This window comes from Oryctolagus cuniculus, chromosome 2 (assembly GCF_964237555.1).
Source record: "Oryctolagus cuniculus chromosome 2, mOryCun1.1, whole genome shotgun sequence".
Classification (NCBI taxonomy): Eukaryota; Metazoa; Chordata; class Mammalia; order Lagomorpha; family Leporidae; genus Oryctolagus; species Oryctolagus cuniculus.
In genome coordinates, this window is record NC_091433.1 from 141,698,673 (window position 1) to 141,723,513 (window position 24,841).

At 41.4% G+C, this 24,841-nt stretch overlaps 1 protein-coding gene across 13 annotated transcripts in view; it reads left to right on the forward strand.

Annotated features, from left to right (window-relative positions):
- The window catches only part of PUS10 (pseudouridine synthase 10), an 89,547-nt gene that overhangs the window by 12,913 nt on the left and 51,793 nt on the right, over positions 1-24,841 (forward strand). For 11 of the 13 annotated variants that reach the window (XR_007916329.2, XR_011386631.1, XM_051838411.2 and 8 more), the window contains one exon: positions 1,023-1,109. The exons of the other annotated variants lie outside the window; for them this stretch is intronic. Coding sequence is in view for 9 of the 11 variants with exons in the window: in XM_051838411.2 (XP_051694371.1) it covers positions 1,023-1,109 (87 nt within the window). In the remaining 2 variants the exon portion in view is untranslated. The remainder of the gene's footprint in view (positions 1-1,022; positions 1,110-24,841) is intronic. 13 annotated transcript variants of the gene reach the window in all.

Here is a 24,841-nt window from a genome sequence, read left to right on the forward strand (position 1 = left end):
TTTGGATCGGCGCGGCATGCCGTCCGTGGCAGCCATTTGGGGAGTGAACCAACGGAAGAAAGACCTTTCTCTCTCTCTCTCTCTCTCTCTCTCTCTCTCACTAACTCTGTCAAAAAAAAAAAAAAAAAAAAAAAGCCAAAGATGAAGTAAGTCTTTGAGAACAAGTTTTACTATTAACTCTCATAATCTAACTTTGAGGACAGAGGTCCTGCATGGGAAGTTAGTGCACAGTGATTCCTGTTGTTAATTATTTATTTTAAAGATTTATTTTGTTTATTTGAAAGTCATAGTTACACAGAGAGAGAGAGGAGAGGCATAGAGAGAGAGAGAGGTTTTCCATCTACAGGGTCACTCCCCAGTTGGCCGCAATGGCCAGAACTGCGCTGATCCAAAGCCAGGAGCCAGGAGCCAGGAGCTTGTTCTGGGTCTCCCATGTGGGTGCAGGGGCCCATGGGCTCGGGCCATCTTCCACTGCTTTCCCAGGCCATAGCAGAGAGCTGGATCAGAGGTGAAGCAGCTCGGACAAGAATCGGCGCCCATATGGGATGCTGGCAGAGCAGGCGGCGGCTTTCCCCACAACACCACAGCGCCGGCCTCTCCTGTTGTTAACTTCACAGTTAACTCTCCTATGTATGACATCACTGATCACCTGAGGCTCTTGACATGAGCTGCCTTGGCTATGGAAGCCTTTTGAATCCACAAACTCCTTCAGTATTTAGAGAAGGCCATAAGCAAAGTGGAAGTTCTCTTCTCCCTTCAGAGAAAGGTTCATCCTTCTTTGATGACCACTTCTAGAAAAGTCTTTTGATAATCACCAGATTGTTCTGCAGATGTCATCCTGTTCTGGTTTTTCGTGATATTAGACAGCATTGTTGGCTAATACTTAATCTCAGGATATTTGTGGGAGCTCTCCCACTCACACGTGGAAGTTTTGAAGTTTAGCAATATCATCTCCTTGATCAGGAATTCATAGAATATTTTCAGCAATTCTTGAAATTTATGTAATTGTTATACTCTCTTAGGTGTGTCAAAAGGTTGAGGCCTCTGGATTTGAGTTCACCAACTTGGTGTTTTCTGTCTCCTTCCCACCACAGCTATCTGTAAGAGAGGTAAGGTCGTTTGCATACATAAAGTTATATGTGGAAAGCAATTGAGGAATTAATAAAAAATGAGAACAGAATATTTCTTACCTTATATTTTTCATGTTTTATTTACTTATTAAGTATTGAAACAATTTATAGCTGCTTAATAGTTGAATAAGGGAATGGTAAAAGGAGTTATTTGTTCAAGTTAGTTATTCATGGGATTGCAGCCTTTTTAAAGGTCCCCCTGGAGTGGCAGACGTTTATTGAATGTTAGCTCTGCTTGACCATGACAGAGCAAGAGATGTAACCAGATATCTTTTGAGGCAGATGTATGTGTTTTATAATAGTTCTAGGGTAGGGTTGTTTCAATGAAAGTGAACCTTCATATTATCTGAAGTAAAATGTAAAAAGATGGCACTTGTAGTCACTTCTAAAGGGGAGAGAAATAGCTTCCTATTTAACTTGTTTTCTTTGTTAAAGAAAAAAATAGTGGTAGTCATTACTGGAGTATCCCTGTCTATCAAAACTGATGATAAAACATAAGACTGTCTGTTACTTATGTTAAATGCAATATGTAAGACACTTCTAGCCTGAAAATATAACCATGGATTCCAAACATATTCATTGTATTTATGAGATGTCTTGTCCCTAAGAATCCCAGTGCATCATTGGGACATTAAATCTCACACCTTCACTTTCCTGGGGTGAACACATTTGTTCTTCCGCTCAGATAGGCTAAAGATTGAAGTCAGACTTACCAAAGCTGGACAGAATAATAGAGATAAGCTGGGAAGTGAAAAAGAGTAGAATGATTTTAAGTAGTATCTCTGACTTGCAGTCATGTGGCATAATGACATTTTGATCACCAATGGACCACATGTCAGTGGTGGCCCCATAAGATTATATCACCTGTTGATGTGCTAGCCACTTTAGCTTATGTAAGTACAGTCTGTCATGTTCGCACAACAGTGAAATTGCCTAACTGGATTGCTCACTGATAATGTCCAATTTTTGGTAGAAATAAATAGGCTTCCAAAAACCAAATGACTCACAAAGTTGCAGTGTTTGAGTAACAAAAAGAAAAAACATCTATTTTCTAAATGTGGTTACATATCTTAACACCAAAACCTTCCAAAGTTTATATTTACATTAAAATTTGTATTGTCCATCTTTATACTTGTGATGATTTTAATAATATTCATTTCATATTTAGTAAATACATGATGTATTTATATTCCGTGTTAGAAACAGAAGCTGTGGTATTTAAAGATAGGTTTCTTCTGCTTATACTGTATTTACCTTTTGTAACTGATGTCAACCAGTAAACCGTTTGGCAGGAACATGTGACTATTCCAGTTACTGGAGAATTAGTAAGTTTTTACAAGTTAGTGTGTTACATGTTTCATTGTTTTCATTTGTATTATTGAGTAATTCATTTTTACCTACTCAGTTCTTAGGAATAATAGTTATTCAAGGATTATGATTTTATGTACACTGTTTTTCACATCCCAGAATTCTTCAGAAAATCATACTTATTGTTCATGTGGTGACTTTCTTTTATTTTTATGTTTTGTTTTTATTGCCAACTTTTTTTTTTTTAAGATTTATTTACTTATTTTTTTAAAGATTTTATTTATTTATTTGAGAGGTAGAATTATACACAGTGAGAGGAGGAGACAGAGAGAGGTCTTCCTTCCATTGGTTCACTCCCCAGAGGGCCACAACAGCTGGAGCTACGCCGAGCTGAAGCCAGGAGCCAGGTGCCATGTGCTTCTTTCCTAGTCTCCCACACGAGTACAGGGACCCAAGCACTTGGGCCATCTTCTATTGCTTTCCCAGGCCATAGCAGAGAGCTGGATTGGAAGAGAAGCAGCTGGGACTAGAACCAGTACCCTCATGGGATGCCGGCGCCGCAGGCGCGGAGAATTAACCTATTGCGTCATGGCGCCGGCCCCTATTTACTTCTTTGAAAGATAGAGTTACAGAGAGAAGGAGAGACAGATCTTCTGTCCACTGGTTCACTCATCAAGTGGCTGCAATAGCTAGGGCTGTGGCAGGCCGAAGCCAGGAGCCAGGAGCTTCCTCTGGGTCTCCCATGTGGGTGCAGGGTCCCAAACAGTTGGTTCATCTGCTGCTGCTTTCCCAGGCCATTAGCAGGGAACTGGATCAGAAGTGGAGCAGGGACTCCAGCTGTAACCCATATGTGATGCTGGCGCTGCAGGCCACAGCTTAATCCACTGTGCCACAACACCGGCCCCTCTTTTATTCCTTGCAGTTGAGATATGCTGTGCAAGTCAGACTATATATAAGTTACTTTTCTAACAACTTATTTGTTATAAATCTCTACTTAAACTAAATACACTGATCTCTAAAATATTCTTGCATTTTGAATATAAATTCTATAACTTCTTTAGTGCCATACTCTACATCGTAACTTTCAATTTAAATCTTGTGAATATTTTTAATTTAGAACTTATATAGAACAAAAGTATGTATATAGAATTAATTGATGTTAGCTCAAAATTTAGAGTGGAACAGAAAATTGAGTCATTTGAACAATTAGATTTTTTTCCACTACTAAGAAATAAATTGTCACAAATACGTGATTTAAAAGTAAATAATGTTTAATCAGTATGGTGACATTTCTGCTTATAAAAGAAGTAAGAAGGGGCTGGCATTGCTCAGTGTGTTAAGCCACCGCCTGCAATGCTAGCATCGCAAAACAGTGTCCTGATTGGAATCCCCTGCTGCTCAGCTTCCGTCCAGCTCCCTGCTAATGCACCTGGGAAGGCAGGAGGATGGTCCAAGTACTTGGGCCCCTGCCACCGGTGTGGGAGAGCCAGATGGAGTTCCAGGCTCCCATTTTCAGCCTGGCCCAGCTCCAGCCATTGTGCCCATTGGGGAGTGAATCAGCAGATAGAAGGTCTCTTTCTCTGTCTATCCCTCTTGCTCTATCACTCTGATTTTCAAATAAAGTCTTAAAAAAAAAAAAAAAAACAGGAAAAGAACTAGTCTCAAGTAAACTACTTTGTAAAACCAAAAAATTTGTACTAATCTATCCCTACTCTTTGTCTTCCCAATTCCTTTCTGGTTATAGCCATAGTTTTTAATTATCATCATTGGAAAAGCATTAATTTAAGAGTTGAAGAAGAAAAGTTTGCAGTTAGCATAATTATCATTTGGGAGAAAATAGGGGGAGGGAAGGAGTGTATCTCCTGAGTGTATTTTCTTAGGAACTCCTGATCTGGTCAGGACAGCTTTAACCTAATACTGCTAATGAGGAGAAAAATAAGCAGATTAACCGATGAAACACTGTTAGAGAGCAAATAACATATGGTAAGCAGAATAAATATAGGCAGGATCCAGGGATTCACAAAAGACAGCAATATGGAAAGTAGCTGAACTGGATGCTCCAGAGTCTGGAGTGGTATATGAAATTTGACAGAGTTGAGATTATACAGGGGAAGCGAATAAACATCTCTTGACTGTCTTGGTGACTTTCTGGGTTCGGACTTAGCATTTGAATGTAACAGTGGTAGAGTAGTATTTTTTATAAGACTCAGATTTGTTAAAAGCAAAGGAAATAGAGGTATGTTGTAAGAAATTAGCATTGAGATCTTAGATCCAGTGAGTGGAATGAGATGAAATATCATCAAAAGGAGGTGAACAGGAGAGGAACAGGGCTAGATAGAGGAGTGGAAGTATGCTCTACGCCAGCTGGCCAAGGGGAGGGACGATGAGTTTGTCATACATACAAGATAATTGTGGTCAGTGGATACCACGGTATGAAGGACTCTCAGGCGCAGTCTGGGCATTTGATGGAAATCACGGCTAGTTGAAAGCCCTTTATCTGACAACCTTTGGATTGGAACAGTTTCTTTTCCTACAGAGTGGTTCTCTAACTTCAACATGCATTAAGATTTATTTGGAGAGTTTCCCAGGCCCCATCCCCAGAGATTCTAATATAGAGGTCAGGTGGGAGCTGTGAATTTGGGTTTCTGATGCTCTCACAAGTCATGCTGGTGCTGCGGTCCTAAAGGATGATAGAGGAACTGGTGCAGAAGATGGTAACCTAACGTTTGTGTTCCTGACAGGGAGGGAGGAATGGGCATGATTAGAATGTAAACTAGAGGTTGGCCAGGTAGATTGCAAACATTCCGAAGAAAAGGCAGTTAAAGAAAAACAACATAGGAATCTGGGGTGAAAAATAAAAGGTTTTAGATGCTCAGAGAAACTGCAATTCAGACTTTACTTCAAATTAGTCCAACCAACAAAAGAAAGTTTAAGGAAAAAAAAAATACATCCCAGTGAAGAAGAAATGGGGGAATCTCATGTCATCTCTGTTTCTGTCTCTACTTGTCTCTGCATTTATGTAAATACTTGTTTGATTTTTTTGTTTTCGGAAACTTCAAAAAATAGAAGACTAGCCCAATGAAACCCTGTATGCCTGTCACCCAATTCCAACTGTTGTTTCTTGCCGACTGGAGATCAATTTCAAAAGAAATACAGGAACACAGAGTCAAGTTAGTGCAATGTAAGAAGGCTTAGATCTGTAAGAATAGCAACTAAAGCCACTAATGAATAGAAGCTGCCAAGAATTGCTAAGAAAGATTTGAGGTACTTATATTTATCTTCAGAGCAAGAAAATGGTGAAAGGAGGAATGGATTTGCTATTTGGAACTGGTGGTGTACTGCTGGTGGGTAAAATGGAGGAAGCAGAACTCTGAAAATCCTATTTTGTTTCTGTCCTCTTCATCAAGGAAAATGATCTTCATCCTGAAAAAGGTAGAATGATCATTGGTAAAGGAGAATGAAAGCTCCACAGGGTGAAGTTTACCTAAATGGGACCATGTATTTGGGCCTGGGTGAATTGCATTCCAGGATAGATTGAGAAAGAACTTGCTGCTGTCCTTGATCCTTGAGGGCTTTTAAAAGAGAGATTTTCCAAATGAACTGGAGACAGATAAAGGCAGTTCCAGTTTTCCAAAGGTGAAGAAAGTTGGTTCTGTTAACTACCAATGGGTGAGTTTGACCCTGAGTCCCTGGCGAGATTCTAGATCAGGAACTAAAGGAGTGAATTATGAGTATTGAGCATGAGAAAGAATTGGCTGTCAACACGCTGAACAGGTTTGCCAAAAAGAAATCATGTTTGCATCATTTCTGCCTTATACAGACTCACAGGGCTGGTAGAGCGCGGAAAAACTGAAGCACCAGCATGACTGGGATTCCGTGTCATTTGCCACGACCTTTGTTTATAAGTTCCTGAAACTGAGCAGCAAGTGGGGACAACTGATGGTGCCAAATGGCCATACCCCAAAGGGGCTGATTCATGACGAGTGTCAAAGTGGACCATATTTCCCCAAATGTAGTCTTACAGATCAGACGTGCGAAGTCTTTCTCCAAGTGAATTTCAGAAACAGATTGCGGGGCCTTGTCTCAGACCTCCTAAGTCATAGTATCTAGAGTTAGGGCAGAGATTTGTGCATTCATTGAGATTCAAGAATCACTGAGCTTCAGGGAGATTTCTGATGTGCTACAGAATTCTTTTCATGCTCTCCCCTAGTCACAATTTCCATCAGTGATGATACAGTGGGAACACTTACTGCAGTTGTGCATGACACATAATCGAGCCTGTACCGCAGTAGGGTGAATGTTAAAATTAAGATCCGCAGAAATGTCATGAATGGGGAACATCTAACAAGATGGAATTTAACAGGAAGACATGGAAGTTCTCATGCTTGGGTTTAGGAAAAAAAAAAAAAACTGCCAAAGAAGGGAAAAGACACAAGTGGCTTAGAATCTGTGTTCATAGAGAGAGCTCAGGAATTTTGGTTAAGAACTAGGTAATGAGACAATTAGATAATCTAAATAATCAGAGGTCTAGGCTCAGGTATTAGAAGTATAGTATCTTGAACGAAGAGGATGACAATCCTTTTTCACTTAGTGCTGGCCATTCCTGAAATGCCATATCCAGATTGGAGCAGTCTACTTCAAAAGGAACTCAGACACGTGGGCAGTCCATGTCTGAATCCCTGGAACTTGTGCATTTGTTACATTATATGAAAAAAGGGTGATGTGCTTCAAGTACAAGACCCTAAAATGGGGAGATTACCTTAGTTATCCTGGGTTATCCTTAACAGTACCTTTCCTGGCTGAGGTCAAGGTGAGAGGGACATGTGGTTATGGAAGAATGGTCAGAGAGAGGCAACACTGCTCCTTTAGGAGATGGAGGAAGGGGGACCATGAGCCAACAAGTGCTGATGGCCTCATGAAGCTGACAAGGCACAGGGAGTGCAGTCCCTGGAACCTCCGAAAAGGAACCCAGCTAACACCTTGCTGATGATAAACTTGTGTTGTTTTGAACCACTGAAGTTGTGGGCATTTGTTGTAGGAACAATGGAAAACAAATCCACATTTAGAGGATATAGTGCATTCTGAATGGTGGAGGTGTCTGAAACTTGGGCACACGAGCCACTGCTGAGGGAACTTGGCTTATTCAGTTTGTGAAATCGATGACTCTGTGGGAGGAATTTGCTCTCCTTAGGTGTTTGAGGGGCTTCTTTGTGAAAGAGATTAGACTGATAAAAGGATAAAACCAGGAAGGAAATAATTTGCAGCCACAGTATAGACTGCTTTCAGGGAGGGTGAGTTTTCTGTCACCAGGTTGTTTAAGGCAAGGCTGGGCAACCACTTGGCAGAGATACCTAGAAGGGAAGTGTGCTTCATATAGTTGATTAGACTAGGAATCTTGTTAGGCCCTTTCAACTCTGTTTCAAGTGAAATATTTCTCAAAGTGGGTTTTTATGTTACCTTACATTCATGATTGATTCTTGTAAACTCATATGCCATTAGTGCGACACTAAAACCACCATATAATGAATATGCCAGACTTAATGCCAATATATAGATTAAACTTGCATTTATGAGGAAAAAAATTTTGTTATCTTTTTCTTTAAAGAATTTATTTATTTGAAAGGCGGAGTTAGAGAGCAAGAAAGAAAGAGCTTCCATCCACTGGTTCACTGCTCAGATGCTCACAGTGGTTGGAGCTGCAGCTGGGCCAGGCTGAAGCCAGGAGCCTGGAACTCTATCTGGGTTTCCCACTAGGATGACAGGGGGCCCAAGGACTTGAGTCATCCTCTACTGTTTTCCCAGGCACATTAGCAGGGAGCTGGATTGGGCGTGGAATAGCTCAAATGGGATGCCAGCAGCATTGTAGGCTGTGGCTTAACTCTGTGCCACAATCATGCACGCCCCCCTCTACCCCCCAACACATTAAATTAAGTTCTTTTAAAAGTTAAATGTCTGTAGTTTTGTTCTTTTAGGTTTGGCTTTCCTAGTTTGTTCCAGTAGAGGGCGATATTGTACTGTCAGTTTGGTGTATTGGGCCTTCCTGTGGGTAGAATGTGGGAAACAGTTTGTTCAATCTATTTATGTTGTCATTTAAATATTGTTACTTTGGTTGTATGAAGCACCTACTTCTTAATATGCAACTTGATATAGTTGGAGTTTTGTCAGATCAAAATTTTTTCCCTTTCCTTTATCACACTTGATATCGCCATGTGTTGCACCAAGTACTACACGTTATGCACAGCCCTAGAATATTAACTAAGAAAAAAAGCAGTACCTCTCCTGTGGTAGCATTTTTTTTTTAATTTTAGGAGACTATTTTCTTAAATTCTGACAAATGGGTATTGCAGAGATTTTGGAGTTTTACTTAAATTTGGGGGTTCTTAACTAGGTTGGGATCCTCAAGCCTATCCTGAATCTGAAGAGAAGGAGATGAATTCCCTTTTACTAACAATGCGCATACTCAAGATTCTGAGTGTACTTTCTAATGGAGACCTCTGAAACTCCCTGCCAAAAATCCTAGAATGCTTTTTTGTTGGATACTTGAGTAACTTCCCTCCTTCTGTTATTGATTGATATGCTCACTTTTCCTAAAGGACAGCTTGTTTTCTAATTATGTTCAGTCAGAAGAACAAAATTAAACAGAATTGATTTGACTTCAAGTACAGAGAGCTATACAAAATACTCAAGTTCATATTGTGTGTTCAGGCCTGAGTTGGATGCCATTTAGCATGTATATTCTCTGACTGTCTGATTCAGCATGTGTGTTTCTATATTTTTTTGTTCTCTGCATTTCGTCTGTTTTCCGTGGTCAATTTTTTTTGTAGGACAGGCAGCTTTCCTAAATCTCTGTTTTCTGTCATTTACCCTACAAGACTAACATCTTTCACCAACCATATAAAACAAAACTCGCTTCTTTCTAAAGCTCTTTCTGAGCTTATTAAGCAGCTTTCAAAATCTATATCCTAGTTTTGGTTAGGTTGGTTAGTTGGTTAGAACTTCCTTTCATCCCTTTATGATCCACTTACCCGTGAAACTTTTCAGAAGGTTGCTGAATGAGGGAGTTTAAGACATGCAAAATTATTGAGGTTACTGTCTCTGCTTCTTAAGAGTCTTTCAATAGACTTTCCCTAAGTGGGTTGAGAAGGGGTAGATAGTAACTCTGCTGTTTCAGGTACACAGGCTGCAACTTTTAAAAACTCTCCCAGGATGTGAGTATGTTCTTGCAGAAAGTCCAAACTCATCTTCCTTATTTAAAGTAGCTCGCAGAGCCTGCCCCTTTGATTGCAACATCAGGCAATGAACGTCCACATTATTAGAATCATGGAAGTGCAGGAGACCTTGGTGTTCATCTGGGGTAGGGCTCCCTAACTTTTTATGGCACTTATTGGGAAGTGATGGCGTGTATCATCAGAGCCCAAAGCTCAGAGGTTGACTTGCCCAGTGTGTCACATCGATCAGAATTTGGGTATTCCTCCCTCCATCATGTTCCTTTTTATCTTTTAACCCTTGCCATCTCTATCTTGATTCCTTGTATGTTTTTCATTTATCTAACTGCCTTGGCTCCTTGGACATTGCCTTTTCTTAACTACTAACTTATTAAACCATATACTCATGAATAATAGCAAAGAGTCAGCAAATCACCAGACTGCATCAAAAGGAACATGGAACTAGACATGGGAGCAGTTTTGGGGTTCTGTTACTCAGTATATGACTGGAATGTGTTCCAAGGGAGAAAGGATGAGTGACATGGGATGGATTAGTTGAGATCTAGATAGAACCCAAGACCTGTTTAGGAGGGACAGTCCTGAGTCCAGCTATCAGAAAATCAAAGCAGGTATTAAAGAGATCTAATAACTCATTTTTGGGATGCAGACACAGGAAGTCCAATAAATAAAACAAGAACCCAACCCCCAAGAACACTGTGGCATGCAGCAAGGAGAAATGAATCGTGTTACTGGCAGGAGGATGCCATAGTCCAGCAAGACTAAAAAGCAAGATTGGTTCTAAAGACCATCACAGTAATATAGTGTATATTAGATTTGGGGAAGCAGGTGGCAGGATTTTCAGGCATATATTTATTTGTTTACTTATAAAGTCAGAATTACACAGAGAGAAAAAGAGAGGCAGAGAGAGAGAGGGGTAGGTCTTCCATCCACTGGTTCACTCCCCAGTTGACTGAAGTGGCTGGAGCTGCCCAAACCAAAGCCAGGAACCAGGAGCTTCCTCCAGGTCTCCCATGTGGATACAGGGGCCCAAGGATTTGGGCCATCTTCTACTGCTTTCCCAGGCCACAGCAGAGAGCTGGATTGGAAGTGGAGCAGCCGGGTCTCAAACTGGCGCCCGTATGGGATGCTGGCGCTGCAGGTGGCAATTTTAACCGCTACGCAATGGCGCCAGCCCTTACTTATTTTTAAAAATTAGTTTGAGTGGGATGGAGAGAGAGAACAGACAAATGAATGGACATTCCCATTTGCTAGCTCACTCCCAAAATGCTTGCATTGGTACAGGCAGGGGTGAACCTGGGAGTTCAATTCAAGTCCCTGACATGGGTGGCGTGAACCCAATCATGTGAGTCAGCTAAGGTCTGTGTTCCAGGAAGCTGGAGGCAGGAGTAGAGCCAAGCATTGATTCTAGGCACTCCTACCTGGAACATGGCCATCCTAACTAGGGTCTTGACCACTAGCCTGAACACCCACCCCCAGACACATATTTAAATATTTTAAAATGCATATATTTCCTTCATAGCTTTGGGTTTTTTTTCTTGTTTTTGTTTTTTTAAGATTTTTAAAATTTATTTGAAAGGCAGAGAGAGAAAGAGAGAGATCTTCCATCTGCTGATTCGTTCCCCAAATGGCTGCTATGGCTGGGGCTGGGTCAGACTGAAGCCAGGAGCCAGGAGCTTCCTCCTGGTCTCCCAAGTGGGTACAGGGGCCAGAGGACTTGGGCCATATTTTGCTGCTTTCCCAGGTACATTAGGAGGGAACTGCACTGGGAGTGGACCAGCCAGGACTTGAACTGGCACCAGTGTGGGATGCCGGTGTTACGGGTAGTGGCTTAACCCATTATGCCACAATCCTGAGCCCATTTTTTTGGTTTGAACCTAGTGTATAGAGAAGGAGAGAACAAAGGAGAAAAGAAGTTGCTGTGACTGAAATATCTCTGTGGATAACTGAGAGACAGCAGGGTGCATTAAAAATACTAGGTAACTTTGGGGCTGGTATTGTGCCTAGCAGGTTAGGCTACCACTTAAGACTCCAGCATCCGATATTGGAGTTCTGGGTTCAAGTTCTGGCTCCTGAGCTTCCAATCCAGCTTCCTGCTAATGCTCCTGGGAAAGTGTATTGGAAGATGGCCCAAGTACTTGGATCCCTGCCACCCATATGGAAGGCCAGGATGGAGTTCCTGGCTCCTGGCTTTGGCGTGACCATGGCTGAGCCATGGCTGTTGTGGCCATTTGGGGAGTGAAACAGTGGATTGAAGATCTCTCTCACTCTCTGTCTCTCCCTCTTTCTCCGTCACTCTGCCTTTCAGATAAATAAATCTTAAAAAATACTAAGTAACCATAAAAATTCGAAGTTGCTTGTTTTAATTTGTATGCTCTTTTTCTTATGAATTATCAGATTTGGCATCTTTAAAATTTAAAAGAAATAGTTATAAAACAAAATTGAAAAGAATATAAGATTCTGCAAATCCGTTTTCAATAAAACTATTTTCCATCAAATACGACATATCATCACATTGCTGTTTAACAGCTGTGGAGATATTTATCAAATTATTTTTTGGGGGTGGGCATTGTATTTCAAGGTTAAGCCTCTGCTTGTGATACCCACATTCCATGTCAAAGTGCCTGGATTTGAGTTCCATCTCTGCTTCTGATCCAGCTTCCTGCTAGTGCTACTCTGGGGGACCGTAGATGATGGCTCAAGCATTTGGGCCTCTGCCACCCAAGTGGGAAACTCAAATGGAATTCCGGGTTCCTGGCCTCAACCTGGCTCAGCCCATCTGTTACAGGCATTTGGGTAAACTAGCTGATGGAACTTTTCTCTCTGTTGCTCCTTCTGCCTTTCAGATAAAGATAAACAGCTTTTAAAACTTGCTCTTTTTCTATTAATTTTTAGAACTGTGGCCTAGTTGACTAAGTTTCAGGAAAAGGGAACTTCTAATTTAGTCTCGATCTATTTCAGATTTGGGTTTCTCGCATACATAGAAGTCATTCAACTATCCTTTCTGACATCACCACTGTGTTTTAGATTTATATTTCTAACCCATGAAGTTATTATTTATATAAAAATCATTTGTAATAATGATAGCAAGTATATGTGAGTATGTGTATATAAAGTTACAGTTTATATATGAAAATATGTGAAATGGCCACACCACCACAAGATATACTTATTTCTTAGGAATAGTAAGATACAGTACCTTAGGAAAACAAGCTGCCACCATTTACTGAGTGTTCATATGACAGTGTGTATGTATTCTCTCATTTAATTGCAACCTCTGATGTGGCAATTAAAATAGATTATTTCCGTTTCACAGATGATAAAGTCGAAGTACAAAGTCATCTTATTGGCAAATAGTACATTTAGGATTTGAACTGTCATCTGTCCAGCTTCAAAGTTATAGTTTTAATTGTTGCTATGGATACAACCTTCATGTGATTTCATTCGATTTCAAAAGTAGATAGTTGTGTTTCTGTGTTAATACGAGAGACTTAACCTAGGTTTTGACCTTCACTGGTATTCTTTTTCCCCAAATATTGTTCTCTTCAAAGATAGGGAATGGTTCTTGATAAAAGTATAGAACCAAAGATCTGATAATATTTGATCAAGAGTGATATTTACAAGGTTGATGATTAAACTGTTAATTTATTTTGTGATTCTCTATAGATATAACTTCAAAAATAAAATGAAAAGGACAATTTTTAGCAATTTCCTACCATATTTCTGCTCAGGTTCTCTCAGATGACTCAAGTTGCTGTAAAAAATGGTTTTGAGTCAGATTTCTTATGAAAGCCCAAAAATTTTTTTGAAGATTTACTTATTTTATTTGAAAGTCAGAGTTACACAGAGAAGGCAGAGAGAGAGAGAGACAAAGTAAGTGTGGGTGTGTGTATGTGTGTGTGTCAGTCTTCCATCTGCTAGTTCATGCCCCAATTGGCCGCAACGGCCGGAGTTGCACCGATCTGAAGCCAGGAGTTTCCTCTGGGTCTCCCACGTGGGTGCAGGGGTCCAAGGACTTGGGCCATCTTCTACTGCTTTCCCAGGCTGTGGCAGAGAGCTGGATCGGAAGTGGAGTAACCAGGTCTCGAACCGACACCCATATGGGATGCCGGCACTACAGGCGATGGCTTTATCCACTATGCCACAGCGTTGGCCCCATTAGCTGCTGCTTATATATATATATATATATATATATATATATATATATATATATATATTGACAGGCAGAGTGGACAATGAGAGAGAGAGAGAGAGAAAGGTCTTCCTTTTGCCATTGGTTCACCCTCCAATGGCTGCCGTGGCTGGTGCGCTGCGGCCGGCGCACCGCGCTGATCCAAAGGCAGCAGCCAGGTGCTTCTCCTGGTCTCCCATGGGGTGCAGGGCCCAAGCACTTGGGCCATCCTCCACTGCACTCCCGGCCACAGCAGAGAGCAGGCCTGGAAGAGGGGCAACCGGGACAGAATCCGGCGCCCCGACCGGGACTAGAACCCGGTGTGCCGGTGCCGCAAGGCGGAGGATTAGCCTAGTGAGCCACGGCGCTGGCCAGCTGCTGCTTTTTAAAATTAGATTGTACTGCTTCAAATATTCAAAGTGGCTTTTACAAATATTCCATTTTCAGTAAAATAGTATGTTTTCTTTCACTGATATTAATATATGATCAATTACTATAGGGTCTATTTTATACACTGGACACCCATTCAAGACCCCAGATAGAAATATTTAGCTGAGAATTTTTCTCTCTAAGAAAAACAGTAATGAGGCTGGTATAGTGACGCAGCAGTTTGGGATGTTGGAATCCCCTTCCAAAGGGCTGGTTTGAGTCCCAGCTGCTCCACTTCTGACCCAGCTCCCTGCTAATGTGCCTGGGAAAGCAGTGGAAGATACCTTTATTAACAAAAAAATTACGGGGCCAGCATTGTGGTGCAGTGTGTGAAGCCGCTGCCTGCCATGCTGGCATCTCATATGGGCGCTGGTTCAAGACCCGGTTGCTCTGTTTTTGATCCAGCTCCCTGCTATATGCCTGGGAAAGGAGCATAGGATGGTCCAAGTGCTAGGGCCCCTGCACCCACATGAGAGAACTGGAAGAAGCTCCAGGTTCCTGGCCCAGCCCTGGAGGTTGCAGCCATTTGGGGAGTGAACCAGCAGATGGAAGATCTCTTTCTGTCCTTCCCTCTCTTTCTATAACTCTGATTAAAAAAAAAAAAAAAAAAAAAAAAAAACAAAAAAAAAAACTGGGGCTGGCGCCATGGCACAGTAGGTTAATCCTCTGCCTGCAATTCAGGCATCCCATATGGGTGCTGGTTCTAGTCCCGACAGCTCCTCTTCCAATCCAACTCTCTGCTCTCTGCTGTGGCCTGGGAAAGCAGAAGATGGCCCCAGTCCTTGGGCCCCTGCACCTGTGTGAGAGACCAGGAGGAAGCACCTGGCTCCTGGCTTCGGATTGTCACAACTTCGACCATTGTGGCTATTTGGGGAGTGAACCAATGGAAGGAAGACCTTTCTGTCTTTCTCTCTCTTTCTCTCTCTCTCTCTCTCTCTCTCTCTCTCTCTCTCTCTCTCTCTCTCTCTCTCACTGTCTGTAGCTCTGCCTCTCAAATAAATAAATAAAAAATCATTTAAAAAAAAAGTACTGGCCTATTAAAAAAAAAAGCTTTAAAAATTATTTACTTGAGAGGGAGAAACAGAGAGAGAGAGAAAAAGAGAGATTTTCTGTCTGCTTGTTCATTCTCCAGAAGACTACAACAGCTGGGGCCATCCCAGTCCAATGCTAGGAGCCTGGAACTCCATCTGGGTCTCCCACATGGTTGGGAGGGACCCAAGTACTTGGGCCACCTTCTCTTGCTTTGCCAGGCACGTTAGCAGGGAGCTGGGTTAGAAGCAGAACAGCCAGTATTCAAACTGGCACTCATGGGAGGCTGGCATCACAGGTAGCAGCTTAACCCACTGTACCACAATATCAGCCCCTAAATAAATCTTTAAAAAATGATCTTTTTTCTTTTTTGTTTTTTTTTATGCAAAGTTATCTAGTTTTTAAAAAATGTGATACATATTTTTCTATCAATTTGGGCACTATCATAATTTATAAAGCTCTGATATAAAAGATCTTAGTGTAATATTGAATGGTCATTTCACAGTTTCACAATGCTTTTTTAGAAATGTTTGTAGCTTTTGGTTTAACAAATAGTGGGTCAGAGGCTAGCTGGGTACACGGCAGGCTGTTCAAATCCAGGAAAGTGCTCCAAGCGGATACTGACAGAGAAAAAAACCCACGTTTTTATTTACAAAGTATTTTTATGTACATATGTCAAATTAAAGAGTCATTACTTTCATCAAAGCATAATTTAAAAGTTATTCATATATGTAGTTGTTGAAGTTATTTTTCCTGGTGGACACTCAGTTTAGTTCTGAAGTACCTGTTAAAATGTTATGAATAGGTAGGCAAGGGTACTATGAGGGGAACTAACTTGGGTAGGTAAAAAGAAAATGAACTTTATTTAAATTTGATCATGAAGCATATAAAAAATGAAATAATGAGATAGATACCAAGATGTCAACACAGATAGCCCGTTTATTCTTAGTTTAAGAATCATACTAGGGGCCGGTTAAGCCCTGGCCTGAAGTGCCGGCATCCCATATGGACACTGGTTTTAGTCCCGGCTGCTCCTCTTCCAATCCAGCTCTCTGCTATGGCCTGGGAAAGCAGTAGAAAATGGCCCAAGTCCTTTGGCCCCTGCACCCAAGTGGGAGACCCGGAGGTAGCTCCTGGCTCCTGGCTTCAGATTGATACAGCTCCGGCTGTTGCAGCCATCTGGGGAGTGAACCAGTGGATGGAAGACCTCTCTCTCTGTCTCTACCTCTCTCTGTAATTCTGTCTTTCAAATAAATAAAATAATTATTAAAAAAAATCATACTAAAAATGGTTTCTATTTAGAATTCAGTTTATATCTATATTTTAAATTTTCTGTGAAGCTTGGATGTCATTTTGTGAATTGATGATCTGATTGTCATTTGGTATTATCAGTAACAATTCACGTTAGAAACCTTGAGGTGATGATTTTAGTGAGACTTTGCTATTTCTGAAAGCAAAGAAATGCTCCATCCACCAAATAAGTAGGCATATGCCCTTTAACCCTTTGGAATATGTCAAGGACCAGATAAGGATTCTAAAGTGGTATACTGAAAGACTTATAAACATGCAGACCTATCTTCATGGCACTTGTATTGAATAACAATTTGGGTTCATAGTGCAACTTGAGTTATTTTGCAGCTAAGATTAAGGTACACTACAGGTATATTCTGAAGCGCTTTGAATCATATTCACTATGAGTATAGTGTGGATTGAAGTGAGTTTTTTTAAAGATTTATTTTGTTTATTTGAAAGAGTTACAGAGAGAGGTAGAGCCAGTGAGAGAGAGAGAGGTCTTCCATCTACTGGTTCACTCCCCAAATGACTGCAATGGCCAGAGCTGAGCTGATCCAAAGTCAGGAGCCAGGAGCTTCTCTCACACGGGTGCAGGGGCCCAAGGACTTGGGCCATCTTCTACTGCTTTCCCAGGCCATAGTGGAGAGCTGGATCAGAAAAGGAGCAGCCAGGACAAGAACTGGCGCCCATATGGGATGCCGTCGCTTCAGGCCACAGCTTTAATCCGCTGCGCCACAGCACCGGCCCCATCGGAGTGAGTTTTTAAGCAAATGTTCCACTAACACATAGACATCGTTTTTGCTCTGAGCTGTGATGTGGTAAATCTGTTGGTCAACCTGTTGGATGTCTTAGTCTAGTTTGTTTAGTCCTTCATATTTCTCAATTTTAAGCAATTGTCTTATAGAAAGAAAACAGATTATATGATAAGAGTCCCTGAAGTTGAACTCTATCCTTGAGTACAAATGTTTTTATTTTCTTTTTAGTAAATTTCTGTTTCCATAGTAATCAGCAGTTATTCCTTCTTTCTCACAGTAACCGTGATCTTTACTCCTAAGACTAGAGTTTAGATGAGCTTGATTTGAACTTTAAATAAAAGTGGAACTGTAACATATTATAATTTTTTTGTGTCTGGCTCCTTTCATTTGGAATTATTTAAAAAGATTTATCCATATTCTAATGCAGAGCTGTAGTTAGCTGATTTTCACTGCTATATAGTATCTTTTTAATTTATCTTTTAATTCCATTTAAAACTTTTTTAAAAATATTTTATTTATTTATTTGAGAGGTAGAGTTACAGACAGTGAGAGGGAGAGACAGAGAGAAAGGTCTTCCTTCCATTTTCACTCCCCAAGTGGCTGCAATGGCCGGAACTGCAGTGATCCGAAGCCAGGAGCCAGGTGCTTTTTCTGGTCTCCCATGTGGGTGCATGGGCCATCTTCTACTTCTTTCCCAGGCCACAGCAGAGAGCTGGATTGGAAGAGGAGCAGCTGGGGCTGGAACTGGCACCCATATGGGATGCCAGCACCACAGGTGGAGGATTAACCTACTGTGCTACAGCTCCGGCCCCACTGTATAATATTTAATTGCATGAATATATTGCTTTGTATTCATAGTACTACTATTATATATTAGGATAATTTCTACAGTGGCCATTTTTAATTTAATCTAAATTTTTTTTTGATTAATTTATTTTAAAGTCAGAGTTATAGGGAGAGACAGAGACAGAGGGAGATGTTCCATCAGCTGTTTCACTCCCCAGAGGTGGCTCTTAGTTGGGGCTGGGCTAGGCCAAAGCCAGGAGCCAAGAACCTCTTCCAGGTCTCCCACATGAGTTCAGAGGCCCAAGCACCTAGGCTATCTTCTGCTGATTTCCCAGGTACATTAACAAGGAGCTGGTTTGGAAATGGAGCAGCCAGGACATGAACCTGTGTCCATATGGTATACTGGTGTTGCAGGTGGTAGCTTGACCTGCTTTGTCACAATACTGGCCCCTGCCAAACATTCTTACAGCTGTATCTTAATGCACACGAGCAAGAGTTTACCTAGGGTACATCAGTAGGAGTAGAACTGTATAAGGAGTATACTTCTTTAACTCATCAGATCATGCCAGACTTTTCCAAAGCGACTGTGCCAGTTCACATCCTCATCAGCAGTCTACAAGGAGTTGCGGTTATCACATCATCACTGACTCTTGATATTGGGAATCTTTTCAATTTTTTAAGTTATAATTTATGAACAACAAAATGCACACACTTAAACAATAAAGTTCATTGAGTTTTTTTTTTTTTTTTTCATTTTGCTTTTATTGTTTGAGAGGCAGAGAGATAGGGCTTCAATCCTCTGGTTCACTCCCTAAATGCTCCTAACAGCTGGGACTAGACTAGTCCAAAACTGGGAGGCAGTAACTCAATCCAGGTCTCCCATGTGGATGTCAGGGGTCCAATGCTGGAGCCATCACCTGCTGCCTCCCAAGACGCACATTAGCAGGAATATGGAATTGGAAGTGGAGCTGTGACTTTAGCCCAGGCATTCTGATACAGCATGTGGACATCCTACCTGCTCTACCAAATGCCCACCACAGTTCATTGAGCTGACAGTTGCAAAAACCTAAGTAACCATTACAACAATCAAGATAGAGACCATTTCAAACACTTCTAAACTTCCCAATCCCAGCACCAGCTAATTTCAGCCATTATAGATTACATTTTTTCAAATGTAATATATAATGCAATCATGCATTATATATTATTATTATTTTTTTTTGACAGGCAGAGTGAACAGTGAGAGAGAGAGAGACAGAGAGAAAGGTCTTCCTTTGCCGTTGGTTCACCATCCAATGGCCGCCGCAGCCGGTGCTCTGCGGCTGGCGCACAGCACTGATCTGAAGGCAGGAGCCAGGTGCTTCTCCTGGTCTCCCATGGGGTGCAGGGCCCAAGCACTTGGGCCATCCTCCACTGCACTCCCTGGCCACAGCAGAGAGCTGGCCTGGAAGAGGAGCAACCGGGAAAGAATCCGGCGCCCCGACTGGGACTAGAACCTGGTGTGCCGGCGCCGCAAGGCGGAGGATTAGTCTGTTGAGCCACGGCGCTGGCCATATTCTTTTCTGACTTGCTGCTTTCACTCAACATAATTTTGAGATCCATACATGTTGTTATGTGTATCAGTAATTTTTATTGCTAGAAGCCTCGATTTTAAGTAAAGTTCCATTTTAAGAACACAGCACAATTTATGCATTCACCTGTTGAGAGACATTTGGGTTGTCTTAGTTCTGGCCTGTTATGAATAAAGCTGGTATGAAATTCTATGTATTATTTCTTAGTGTAGATATTTTATTTGGGGGGGGCGGTCAGTACCTTGAAGTGGCTAGTCTGGGTCCTGTGGTGGGTATCTCTTTAACCTTATGAGGAACTGCTGCTTTTCCAGTTTATGTTTGTATTCCACCAATAGCTGGTGAGCTTTCTCGTTGTTTCACATTTTTGCCAACACTTGGGCATTAGCAGTTCTGAATCACCTTATGTTCCGTTAAAGGGATCGCAGCGATCCGAAGCTGTTCTTTCAGACCTTCAGGGCTGCTCTAGTCCAGATTTACCCTGACTTCAGGGTGTGCTCCTTCCTGATTCAGTCGAAGAATAGGGCTCGTCAGGACTCCCCCTCCTTCGCTAGGTACTGGACTCTAATTTTTGACCGTCTTGTGATGCTCAGCCACCTCTTCTGATTGGCAGGTGCCTCTTGTGGAAAAACTGCTCGGAAAGCTTGGCTCATCTGTGGTTTCCTCCTTTTGGATTTTGGCCTTGCTATTCTTCACTGCCTTGTTAACTTTCTGATGCCTTTGAGCAGATCTTTTTATCTGTTCAGTTTTTCTAGTCTGCTGCAGGAAGAGAATTGATCCACCCCCTAACAAATTTTCTAACCTTTATTTTCCAACCTTCTTGTTTTCATAGATATTATATTTTAAATTTCCAAGACCTTTTCCTGTTTTCCACTTTTACCTCGTGTGTGTTTTATGAAGATAAGATTCTATTCTTATTTGTTTGAAAGGTAGTGACAGAAAGAAAGAGAAATCTTCCATCAGCTGGTTTACTTCCTAAATGCCTGCAATGGCTGGGGCTGTGCCAGGCCAAGGCCAGTGGGTGGCAAGGGCCCAAACACTTGGGGCATCTTCCTCTGGTTTTCCTGGGTACCCTAGCAGGGAGCTCAATCAGAAGCAGAGCAGCTGGGATTGGAATTGGCACTCAACATGGGATCCATCACAGTGCTTTACCCACTGTGCCACCACACCGAGCCCTTTTTTTTTTTTTTTTTTTTTAAGATTTGTTTTATTTGAATAACAGAGAGAGAGGAAGACTGGGACTGGGCCAGGCTGCAGTTGGGAGCCAAGGAGCTTTATCTGGGTCTTCCAGGTGGGTACAGGGACCAAGATTTTGGGCCATCTTCTGCTGCCTTCCCAGGTACGTTAGTAGGGAGCTGGATTGGAAGTGGAGCAGCGGGGACTTGAACTGGTGCCCAAATGAGATGCCAGCATTGTAGGTAGTGGCTTAACCTGTTACACCACAACACTGACCCCCATATGTTTAAAAAATTACTTTTTAAAATTTTATTTGAAGCATCGTTTACTCCACAAATGCCCATAATAATTGTAGCAGGTCCAGCCTGAAGCCAGGAGCTCAGACCTCAATCTGGGTCTCCCACATGGGTGACAGGGATCCAAGTATTGCTGCCTCCTAAGATGCTCATTAGAATCTTGGCTGCTGGCCGGCGCCGCGGCTCAATAGGCTAATCCTCCACCTGTGGCGCTGGCACCCCGGGTTCTAGTCCGGGTCGGGGCGCCGGATTCTGCCTCTCTTCCAGGCCAGCTCTCTGCTATGGCCCAGGAGTGCAGTGGAAGATGGCCCAAGTGCTTGGGCCCTGCACCCCATGGGAGACCAGGAGAAGCACCTGGCTCCTGCCATCAGATCAGCGCGATGCGCCGGCCACAGCGTGCCGGCCGCGGTGGCCATTGGAGGGTGAACCAACGGCAAAAGGAAGACCTTTCTCTCTGTCTCTCTCTCTTACTGTCCACTCTGCCTGTCAAAAAAATTTTTTTTAAAAATAAATAAAAAATAAAAAAAAGAATCTTCGCCACTTTCCCAGGCACAGTAGCAGGGAGCTGGATTGAAAGTGGAGCAGCCAGGATTTGAACCGGTGCCCACATGGGATGCTGGCACCACAGACAGTGATTTAACCCACTACGCCATGGCACCAGCCCCCAGGAATGCGCTCTTTCTCTCTCTCTTTGCCTTACTCTGTCTTTAAAATTTTTTTTTAATTGATTACTAAATACACTTATGAACCTAATTGATACCGATTTTTTTTCTACCTTCACTCCATCATTACATAAGCTTAAAATCTACAAACATTCTGAAGTTCAGTATTGGGTGTGAATTCTATTATTATTTGCCAAAAAGAATATAAACTCTACTATATTCTTAAACATATTTCCTCTTCATATTCTTCCTGGAACTAGTTTATAAAATAAAAACTACACTGGAAGATTTCCATTAGGTTTGTTATAGTGCAAGAAAGTATTCTTAACCCCAAAGGTAAAAGAAACAAGACAGAAAGTAGATCAGTGGTTTTTTTTTTTTTTTGGACTGGAGGAATAGGAAATACTTAAAGGGTAGAGAGTTTCTTTTTTAAAGTGGTGAAAATGTTCTAAAATTGAATGTGGTAATGGTTATACATGTCTGTAAATATACCAACAACCACTGACTGGAAGATTTTAAACGGGTCAGGTGCATAGTATGTGAATTATATATCAATAAATCTGGTCAACATAATATAAAAAAAGGAGATCATACATTTTAGTATTGGTGATATGTTTAACACAGTAAATAAAATAATACAATTATAATAAAAATTAAAATAAGACAAGAACAAAAAATTATCTCTTTAAGCAAATACATTTGGACTTCTTGGTAAGGAAGGAAGATCAAATTCAGGGAAATAGTTTTGTGAAACCTCTTAAAACAGTGAAGAAATTTGTTTCAAGGGCACCAATCCACCAGGATGTGGACAGTAAGAAGTGGAGAGGAGTAACTTTTTGGAAGCTGGAAAGAAGATACATGAGTTGCAAAGGACTTAGCAGACTTCCAAAAATTTGAAACTCAAGGGGAAACAAACTCCACAGTCAGCAAAAGTTTAAGGAATAAACAGTACCAAGGAATTCTGGGAGTATGAGGGCAGTAAGGAAATTGGTGAACTTCACTCGACGAGCCTGCCTGGAGAATGCCCCTCTCTAACCCTAGAGGAAAAGACGGAAGTTTTTCTTTCCAGAGACAGTAAAATGAGAGCCTTTTGATTGGGGGGCATAGGCCACAATTACGGGCAGCAGTATTTCCTCACTGAGTAAACTGGGCACAAAGATGATAACATACCTGGTCGTGGGGAACTCAATCACTCGTGCCTCCCAAGATCTGACTTACCAGGAAACTGGAATGAGGAGCCAGGGCCAGGAATCAGACGCTAGTCCTCTGATGTGGGACAAAGGCGTCCCATCTGGCAGCTTAAAACTGCTTAGCCAAATGCCTCCCAGTAATCAGTTTTGGTAGCTCATGAGCCTAAGCCTTTTTCCCTCTGGTTACTATCTTCTATATTTATATCACAAAACACAAAAATAGTATTGATCTGTGAACAACTCTTCACATTACCATTCTCCAGAAATTTGCTTAAAATTTCCCCAACAAACCTCTGTCACTAGACCTTGCCTTTAGACAAGGCTCCACCATGTTGTTCTTAGGAATCTGTCATTCTTTTCTTCTTTCTCATTTTCTATCCGCATTTCCTCGTCCGCTTTGCTTCCTTCTAATGAAGTTACTGGCAGGATTTAGACAGGACAGATTTAAGGTCCCTTCCTCCTCTCCTCAGTGTCTTACTGTACTTCATTGTTGGGTTTGTGGTTAGAACTGTCTTGGTCATTTGCCCTTATGTCTTGTACACCTGTTGACCAACATTCATGGCTAGAAACTGACCCACTGCAGATGCTGTTCCATTCTCAGATGCATGACAAAATTTAATAAATATCACCTTCCTTAAAGTTTTACACTAAAACCAGAACTGAAAGTTTGGAAGGGGCCAGGGTTGAGGAAATCCCCTTTTTTATTTAATGTGCTTTAAAAAGCATTGTAATTTATTTTTTAAATTACTAAAAAAGAGGGTGTCTCATTTCACCTTCCAATTATAAAAGAAACCTCAGTCTCCGTGTTTGATAGACGAGGAAGCAAGCATGAGAAGGGCACTTAATTTGCTCCAAATTACTTCTGTTAAGTAAGAAGAGAACTTGGATCCAGGTTCTTTTATAAAATTTTTTTAGATTTAATTTTTATCTATTTGAAAGGCAGAGATAGAGAAAGACAGAGATAAAAACAGAGAAAGAGATCTTCTATCAGCTGGTTCATTCCCCAAATGGCTGTGGTGGGCGGTTTAGGCCAGGCCAAGGCCAAGAGCCTGGACATCCGTCCAGGTCTTCCTCCTGGGTGGCAGGGTCCCAAGTACTTGGGCCATTTCCCAGACACATTAGCAGGGAACTGGATAGGAAGTAGAGTAGCTAGGACTTGAACTCACACTCCATATGGGATGGCGTGTTAGCAGCCTAACCTGATGTGCCAGGAACAGGGTCTTAACAGTTGCGCCAAATGCCCACCACAATCCTGTTCTTTGTCTTAGAATCCCATCTGGTTTCTAGGATACGTTATGTCCTCCTTCTCATTCTGGTCTGATACTATTTAGCTAGGTATATGGAAAGAAAAGAGAGTGGCAGGCATGCTAACCCTAAACACATCACAGAAGTTTATATTGGAAAGGTTTGGTTTGAAGTTTTTAGTGTATTGCTCTAATAACTTTAGAAAGACTCAAATCAATAGCCTGGCTTATAATTCAGTTTTCACAAATTCACCAATTTGGAGAAATATCTTTCTTTAAAAATGAGATCCTGATATATGGGGAATTTTGTATAAATTTTATAGTTAACAAAGCATTCATTGTATCATTGCACTGATTCCAGAGTTAGCTGTTACCTTTATGGGGAATTAGATTTACATTTTAAAAAAATGGAAAAATATTCTCTTTGAGTAGATGAAAATAATAGAGTGTTTTCAAACAGGTAGAATTTTCTTACATTCAAATGCGTGCAGTAACTTAAACTAGGTCAACATAGTCCATTGAAATTTCAACTTAAAGGATCCTTGGAGATATCTTTTAATGAATAGATAAATGAACTTGTA